Raw genomic sequence first — 9,137 nt, forward strand, 5'->3', positions numbered from 1 at the left:
GGGGTATATATTTATCAGTTAGATGATAAACGTGACTCAATACAACAGTGCGACTACACTAAAAAAGCTTTTACTGGTCTAAAAACAAAGATTTGTGGCCATTATTGGAACTGAAAAGGTTGAATTAACCGAAAGACACGTGATTGTTGTCATGTGGTGAATCTGGCCAATCGTGAAACCGCTGTGTCGCCATCAGCGCTCCTGCAGTCGCTCTGGAGAAACTGCGGCAGCTGAGTCAGCCGGCTGCTCTCGAAACTCTCTCGCAGTACTTTTTTTTCATTTTTTTATTTTTTTTTATTAATCATTCATTCAAAAATACAAGTATGACAGAACATATGCCAAGTAAAAGAGCCAGGGTTTCAAGGATGACCAAACAATTACAAAACAAAAAAGACAGAGTAGAAAAAATAAATAAAAATACAATAAGCTAAAATAAAAAATAAATAGGAAAACAGACTACACAACCAAAATATTCCTCTTCCCTCAAAACATAAGATGATAGTCATCTCTCGCAGTATTTTGATCCCACATGTGACAGTCACATGGCGTCAGTGCAGTCTCAAATCTGAAAAAAATTCTAACCGGCATGCACTGTTTCAAGTCAGATTGCAATCGGTTTGTCCAGCGCTGCACAAAGTCGAACGCACCTTATGTTTAATTCATCCAATGAAAAAAAATAGGTATGATAATTTGAGCCAATGAAAAATAAATACAACCCGAATTCCGGAAAAGTTGGGACGTTTTTTAAATTTTAATAAAATGAAAACTAAAAGACTTTCAAATCACATGAGCCAATATTTTATTCACAATAGAACATAGATAACATAGCAAATGTTTAAACTGAGAAAGTTTACAATTTTATGCAAAAAATGAGCTCATTTCAATTTTGATTTCTGCTACAGGTCTCAAAATAGTTGGGACGGGGCATGTTTACCATGGTGTAGCATCTCCTTTTCTTTTCAAAACGGTTTGAAGACGTCTGGGCATTGAGGCTATGAGTTGCTGGAGTTTTGCTGTTGGAATTTGGTCCCATTCTTGCCTTATATAGATTTCCAGCTGCTGAAGAGTTCGTGGTCGTCTTTGACGTATTTTTCGTTTAATGATGCACCAAATGTTCTCTATAGGTGAAAGATCCGGACTGCAGGCAGGCCAGGTTAGCACCCGGACTCTTCTAGGACGAAGCCATGCTGTTGTTATAGCTGCAGTATGTGGTTTTGCATTGTCCTGCTGAAATAAACAAGGCCTTCCCTGAAATAGACGTTGTTTGGAGGGAAGCATATGTTGCTCTAAAACCTTTATATACCTTTCAGCATTCACAGAGCCTTCCAAAACATGCAAGCTGCCCATACCGTATGCACTTATGCACCCCCATACCATCAGAGATGCTGGCTTTTGAACTGAACGCTGATAACATGCTGGAAGGTCTCCCTCCTCTTTAGCCCGGAGGACACGGCGTCCGTGATTTCCAACAAGAATGTCAAATTTGGACTCGTCTGACCATAAAACACTAATCCACTTTGAAATAGTCCATTTTAAATGAGCCTTGGCCCACAGGACACGACGGCGCTTCTGGACCATGTTCACATATGAATTCCTTTTTGCATGATAGAGCTTTAGTTGGCATCTGCTGATGGCACGGCGGATTGTGTTTACCGACAGTGGTTTCTGAAAGTATTCCTGGGCCCATTTAGTAATGTCATTGACACAATCATGCCGATGAGTGATGCAGTGTCGTCTGAGAGCCTGAAGACCACGGGCATCCAATAAAGGTCTCCGGCCTTGTCCCTTACGCACAGAGATTTCTCCAGTTTCTCTGAATCTTTTGATGATGTTATGCACTGTAGATGATGAGATTTGCTAAGCCTTTGCAATTTGAAGTTGAGGAACATTGTTTTTAAAGTTTTCCACAATTTTTTTACGCAGTCTTTCACAGATTGGAGAGCCTCTGCCCATCTTTACTTCTGAGAGACTCTGCTTCTCTAAGACAAAGCTTTTATAGCTAATCATGTTACAGACAAATTAACTTAATTAATCACTAGATGTTCTCCCAGCTGAATCTTTTCAAAACTGCTTGCTTTTTTAGCCATTTGGTGCCAACTTTTTTGAGACCTGTAGCAGGCATTAAATTTTAAATGAGCTAATTAAGTGGATAAAAGTGTAAAATTTCTCAGTTTAAACATTTGCTACGTTATCTATGTTCTATTGTGAATAAAATATTGGCTCATGTGATTTGAAATTCCTTTAGTTTTCATTTTATTAAAATTTAAAAATCGTCCCAACTTTTCCGGAATTCGGGTTGTAATTTGCCCTAAGCAATATTTTCTATGTCTATGAAAACTATTTAATAAAACCTGGCACAAAGTATATTTTTCTTGTTGAAGACAGTCAATTAATTTAAATTCTATTTTTTATCTAAACAACAACAACAACAACAAAAATAGGCTTATTCAAAACAAAAATTCTCATTTAAGAAATGTATGTTTATAGTTTCCATTGACATAGAAAATATTGTTTAGGGCAAGTTATTTATTTTTCACTGGTTCAAGTAAAAAAAAAAATAGATATGATTCATTACCCTAATTATTATTATTTTTTTAATTGGATGAATGAATGTAATTTCAGTGTAATTTCCAAGTTAAATCTATATCAGTTATTTTATTTTTCCTATTTGTTAAACTAGAAAAAAGTGAACAAATAAAGGAACATTCATGCAATTTTCTGTTTTATTTTAATTAAATTCCAAATGTTCATTTAAAAACACAACAAAACATGATTTTTTAATCTGAAAACATTTCCCCATAAAACATGAAATTAAAATAACATAAAACAGTTTATCTCAGAATCACAACAAACGGCATCAAAACTATATGGTTTTATTCCACTATTGAGTTCACAATATTGGCAGTACTGAATTGTAGGTGCTAACTAGGGCTGCACGATGTGTCGTTTAAGCATCGATATCGCGATGTACGAATCCACGATAGTCACATCGCAGGATGTGCGATGTAGGCTGTCGTAGTTGATCCGTTATTCATTAACTGTATGGGCCAGAGAGAGCGCACGCGCGCGTGCGCGCGAGAGAGAGAGAGAGCGTGAGAGAGAGAGAACGGGCGCGCGAGAGAGAGAGAGAGAGAGAGAATGCGCGTGCGCGAGAGCGAGAGAGAGCGAGAGAGAGCGAGAGAGAGAGCAAGCCTCGGCCGCACGCTCAAGTCTTCAAACAACACGGGGGCTGTCTTGCTCTCTCGCTCTCGCGCATATTAATCAATTGACACGATGGTGTCGATGTTTAAATCAATTAAAATGAGAGTGTAAGTGTGCTCACCCCATTTTTGTTTTTAAGAAAAAAATTGATTAGATTTCATATCGCAATATATATCGCAGAAAAATAAAATATCGCAATGTAATTTTTTCCCGATATCGTGCAGCCCTAGTGCTAACTCACCTTTTCAGAGGTTGAGCATTACCTGCTGAATAAAATATAAAGTGCATAGATGTGGACTTGCTTGATCAACACTGACGATACTTACTGGAGTCTGTCTTCTCAGCTGCATCCTAACAGAGGAAGAAACAGATCGATAGAGACATTATCAAGCCAGTTAGATAATGCTGTTGTCAAATACTCAAGATCATATGCTGCGTTCACACCATGTTCTACTTAGAGCGGTTCATGTCCTTGGTGTATTTCTATGGCAACACTATCATTATCTGCAGCAGTCAGGTACAGTCACATGATACAAGTAGAAGCTCTCAGAAAATTCCCAGATTACAGTTCTTCAAGGACAGAAATTATTTTTCCAAATTGGAAACAATAGGTTACTGTCATAACCCTGGTTCTCTGAAACATCATGCGTAGAGATCCACCTATGGGAAGGGCATCCGTACCTGACCTCTGCAGAAGCATCCAATTGCACCAAGTCTGGCTAGGCAGACAGAAGCTCGCAGCCAATGACAGGATAGGCCCCGCCCCCTTACTTAGGGGCATATAACAGCTGCAGCGCTGCTATTCCCCAGTAAGTATATTCGCTTCCCATGCGGCAAGCGGGGCAAAGCTGGTGGATCTCTCCACTTGATGTTTCAGAGAACTGGGGTTACGACAGTAACCTATTGTTCTCTTTCATCATCTTGTGCTTGAGATCCACCTATGGGAGAGACATGGACAGCTCCCCGATTGCCCTATACACTTACAGTGAGGTTCTGAAAGCCAGAGAAGGACAGTCGCCCCAGGGAGGCGGTGCCTGACATGTCCTATACTCATGAACCTGCAATACTGATGCACACACATGAAACATGTATGCATCACACACATGATAATAACTCCAACAACACCAATGTGCATACAAATACACCCAGAAAAGGAATGGAAATGCATGCTTGGTGACAGGAATGTGCATGGCCAGCCGGCCCATTCACTCCTTATTCGTCACTTCCAACAGGGTTGCAGGGAAGGGCTAAGAAGACCCCACCCCTAAAACCGAATGTGCTACCGAGATACTGGTGACATCCAGCTGCTAATAACGCACAAAGGTATGAGGAGAAGCCCAACTGGCAGCGGAGCAGATGTCCTGCAGTGACACTCCCCTAAACAAAGCCCAAGAGTTGCCGATGCCCCTCATGGATTGAGCTTTGATGAACCCATGTTGCTGCACTCCCTTTGATTCATAAGCCAAAGCTATAGCATTCACAAGCCAATGTGAGAGGCGTTGCTTAGAAATTGGATGCCCTCCATGAGGGGGTGCCCATGAAATAAAGAGCTGGTCGCTATTCCGGACAGCACTGGTCCTGGTCATATATGTCTGTAAAGCATGGACAGGACGCAGAGCAATTAGCCTCTCATCCTCCGGGGAGGAAAAAGGTGGAGGGTGAAAAGCGGACAGCTCCAACACCTCTGAAGTGAACGCAGGGAAGCACTTCGGCATGAAGGCCGGATTAGGCTTAAGGGAAACCATATCTCCAATAAGAGAGAATTTAGTGCTCGAGGGATGAACCGAAAGTGCATGTAGCTCACTGACACTTTTAGCTGATACCAAGGCCAAGAGCAAAGCTGTCTTGAAAGGCAGTAGTTTTAGGGAAATACTTCCCAGAGGCTCAAAAGGATATTGAGACTGAGCCTCCAGCACCATGGAGTGGTCCCACTCAGGAACAGTTCTCTTGACGACTGGCAAGGAGTGACGGGCACTCTTCATAAATCTGCAGATTAGAGGATGCTGCGAGGACATGCGGCGAAAGCCCCAGTGCGCTTAGGTTCGTCCTCTCATGGGCCAGTCCCAAAGACCCACCCTCTCCGGGTGAGGGTGTTAAATCACCCCATTCGCTAGGTCCGTGCTGGGGGGAAGGTGCCACGGCTTGGCATATAACAGAGGGATTATCTCCACCAGCCATGGTGCTTTGGGCCACCTGGGTGCTATCATAATAAGAGAGAGGCCCTGCTCTCTCACCCTGGCCAGTGTGGGAATTATCAGGCAGAGGGGAGAAAAAGCATACAGCTGCACTCTGGGCCACGGGTGGGCCAGTGCATCTACCCCGTGGGGTACGTCCACGTCCTTTAGTGAGAAGAACATAGGACAATGGTAGTTTTCGTTAGGCGAATAGATCTACGGTTGCCTGTCTGAATCTCATCCATAACATATCCATTATCTGCGGGTGAAGGCAACAATCTCTGTAGATTGGGTTTCCCTTTGATAGAAGATCCACGCCTCTGTTAAAAAAGCCCAGAACATGAGTCAGGTGAAGGTGAAGGTCCTTAACGCCCGTGATAGGCTGTTCCTCGGAGAAGCGGCAGGTTTAGACCGCGACATACCAGAGAACTCAGAAAAATCTGTGGCGAGCAGCCGTCGAAGGAGGAGCAGGTGAAAATGGCGAGAGCATGGGGGGGCTCTGAATGCAGAACACAGCAGAAGGCTGAAAAAACGACTGTCAAATCTGGCGGAGGCTGATCAGGCGATATGTCCTCCTGAAGACATGAAAGTGAGCAGCGTAATCCAACCGAACTGTGTCAGTGCAGAAATCACGAGAAGCGACTAGGGAATAGCAGCGCTGCAGCCGTTATATGCCTTACCTGGCATAAGCTGCACGCTTCTGTCGGTCTAGCCAGACTTGGTGCAATTAAATGCTTCTGCAGAGGTCAGGTATGGATGCCCTTCCCATAGGTGGATCTCGAACACGAGATGATTAAAGAGAACTTGTTATTATGGCAAATACATGAATGCACTTATACGTACCTAGTTTACTGTAAAAAGAGCTGGCCTTTGGGTGATGTCAGGCTTTTCGTTGATAACCTTTCTGTGAAGAGCAAACATTAAAGTTACAGTCTTTATAAGGGCATCTGACCTAAAGGTTTACATTTAATTGTGCAGTGTGCCTGTCAATAAAGTTATCCTCCTCAGAACAGGTCTCAGTTAACCCACATGACATACTGCTGATCTGGAGTTCTGCTGTGAGGTGTCATAAGTGTACATTTTAGTGCATAAAGTAATTTAAATGTATGTACATGCCTGATGTGAACAACGACATTGTTTCGTTCTTGTATAACTTCCATGTTTGAACAGAGACAGGGTTTCACAGACAGGGCTTAGCTTAAGCCAGGACTAGGCCTTGGTTAAATCAGAATATTTAAATAATTTCTATAAAATTGCCTTAAGAACATTACTGTTGTGCATCTTGAGACATGTCAATGGCACTGACATATTTTAAGATGTGCCAGTAGAAAATATTTTCAGTTAAGACAGCTTGAACATGCATTTTAGTCTAAGACTGGTTTGTGAATGTTAATATAACGTTAGCTGTCTCTTTTAACAGTTATGAAGGCCATACTTACACTTCCAAAGCGTCTCTTCTTCCTTCGAAAACAAGATTGTCATTAAGAGGGCTCTGAAACTAGATAGAACAAAATTATATTCATCTGTTTTTGTATTTATACCGTTAATTAATTTAAACTACTCTTTCAAATAACAACCATGTTTTCTGAACATGGTCGTTACATTATTGCACTCATTTGCACTCACCCATTTTAGCTGCACCATCGTCTCTCCTCTGCTGCAATCGTTTCAGCTGCATGAGTGACATTTACTTACACTCCTCATAAAAAACTTAAGAGTAAAAAAGGAAAAGACGAAAATAATCTCAGGTGATCTTTGGTCCAGGGTTCAAGCAAGGTTTTGTCCGCTGCAGGCTCGTGAGTAAACTAGCTAGCTAATGTATGAGAAATGTCCCGTCTTTTACACAAAAACTATTTCTGCCGATAACAAACAGGAAAAGAAAGAGCGAAAATGGTAAATGGGGAAAATAATGTCCATACACCTAACTTAACTAAAACAAAGTTTCCACCTTCTCATCCACAACTTGTTGAATTCACACACAATCACATTACTATGACAAAATGGTGTCATTAACTGACTAACCTTAACTAGTCTAACCTAACTAACCTTAGAGTGCTTCATGTCATCTAAACACTTATTAAACTATGACAGGTTACTGCAAAAAGACAATCATTGTGACACTGTAAAGTGATAAAATAATGGTGCCATGTGCTTTTTAACGTCAATATTATCGGCTTTAAAAATACATTAATTTGACTAACTCCACAGACTGTAAAAATGTTAAGCATTGTTCCAGTTTGAGACTTCCGCGTTCAGAAAAAAGGTGGATAAACAAAAATAAACAATAGAGAGATACATTCTATGTTGCAAAGCAGCTAAGATTATATATTTTGATACTATTTCATTTGTTCTGTGGAGCAGCAAAGAAGTGTCCTCTGAACCTGCAATACATGGAGTGTGGGAGTCCGTGCAAGAGCACCTGCTTAGGTCCAGATGCAAATTTACTGTGTAAAGAACACTGTGTGGATGGCTGTTTCTGCCCTAATGGTGAGAAAAGATTTACAAAATGATAAAGCAAGCTTTTCTGCAACTAGATTAAGTGTTTCCACTACATGGGTCTATTTTCAAATGAAGCTTCTCCTTGCAAAAATATGCTTATTATGCTTCAAGTTTTATATTAGCTGCAAGCAGAGCTTAATATCAGAACAGTTTATTTTATTATGTTCACAATAAAAATGGCACACCGTTTTGCCTTACTGTTGTAAAGGTACGGTTGAGGATGACGTTGGTAAGAGTGGCTGTGTTCCTGTGAACCAGTGCCCTTGTGAGCATGATAACAAAGTATATCGATCAGGAGAGTCTTACACACTAGCTTGCAAAAAATGGTAATAATTTTTACATATTAAATAATTCAAATTAATTTTAATACCACTTACATATTTCCCAATGCTAATACTACTTCTGTATTATGTCAGTAACTGCACTGCTGGACGCTGGACTTGTACAAACCTGGAATGTCCCGGAATCTGCTCTGTTGTTGGAGGGTCTCACATCACCACCTATGATGGAAAGACCTTCACCTTCAGTGGCAACTGTGACTACATCCTCACTAAGGTCTGCAAGTTCAGCAGATTATCCCCACTTTATAAAGATTTCCATGTCCTTGAATATAATATGAACTATATAATTTGGAGGATCTTATAATCTTTATTTTTTTTTAATTCCAGCACTCTAATAACAGTGGCATTGCAGTTGTGGGAAATTTGGCCAAGTGTGATTGGGGCCGATCAGACACATGTTTAAATTCAGTTACCCTTGTCATTTCAGGGACCACTGTAAGCACTGGGTTTAATTTTCCTATTGATCCATGTTTTCATCATTCAAATTCTAAAATAACCAAAATTATTATTTTCTAAGAGCACCAGCAAATGTGTCTTATGTTCCAAATGGTTTTACTTTCAGCGTAGTGCACTTTACCTATGGCATACATTTTAATTTTATACTCAGAAAATTTAGCAAAATCCATCGATGCATTTATAAAAAATACTGTTTTTCTTTGTTTTTTTTTTTACTATGTTGTTTTTCTTATAAAACAGATTCATTTTTCCTACAATGGTTTTGTGACACTGAATGGAAACAGACTATATCAGCTTCCTGACTCCACAGGTGGGTTGTCAAAAACGGATTGCTCTATTATAAGCATGTTAAAAATAAAATTAAATAAAATTAAACACAATTAAATGCATTTTTCCAAAGATGCAAGGGTTTTTCTTTCTTCTATAAATGTAGATATCCTGTAAGTATATTAGCATTAACAAAAAG

At 40.3% G+C, this 9,137-nt stretch overlaps 1 protein-coding gene across 1 annotated transcript in view; it reads left to right on the forward strand.

Annotated features, from left to right (window-relative positions):
- Positions 1-9,129, forward strand: part of LOC132124783 (mucin-5B-like) — a 17,963-nt gene extending 8,834 nt beyond the window's left edge. The window contains exons 9-13 of the mRNA XM_059535935.1: positions 7,737-7,862; positions 8,083-8,200; positions 8,291-8,429; positions 8,543-8,650; positions 8,912-9,129. Of these exons, the coding sequence (XP_059391918.1) occupies positions 7,737-7,862; positions 8,083-8,200; positions 8,291-8,429; positions 8,543-8,650; positions 8,912-9,055 (635 nt within the window). The 3' untranslated portion in view covers positions 9,056-9,129. The remainder of the gene's footprint in view (positions 1-7,736; positions 7,863-8,082; positions 8,201-8,290; positions 8,430-8,542; positions 8,651-8,911) is intronic.
- The last annotated feature ends 8 nt before the right edge of the window (positions 9,130-9,137 follow it).

Source organism: Carassius carassius, chromosome 43 (assembly GCF_963082965.1).
Source record: "Carassius carassius chromosome 43, fCarCar2.1, whole genome shotgun sequence".
In the NCBI taxonomy this organism is placed as follows: Eukaryota; Metazoa; Chordata; class Actinopteri; order Cypriniformes; family Cyprinidae; genus Carassius; species Carassius carassius.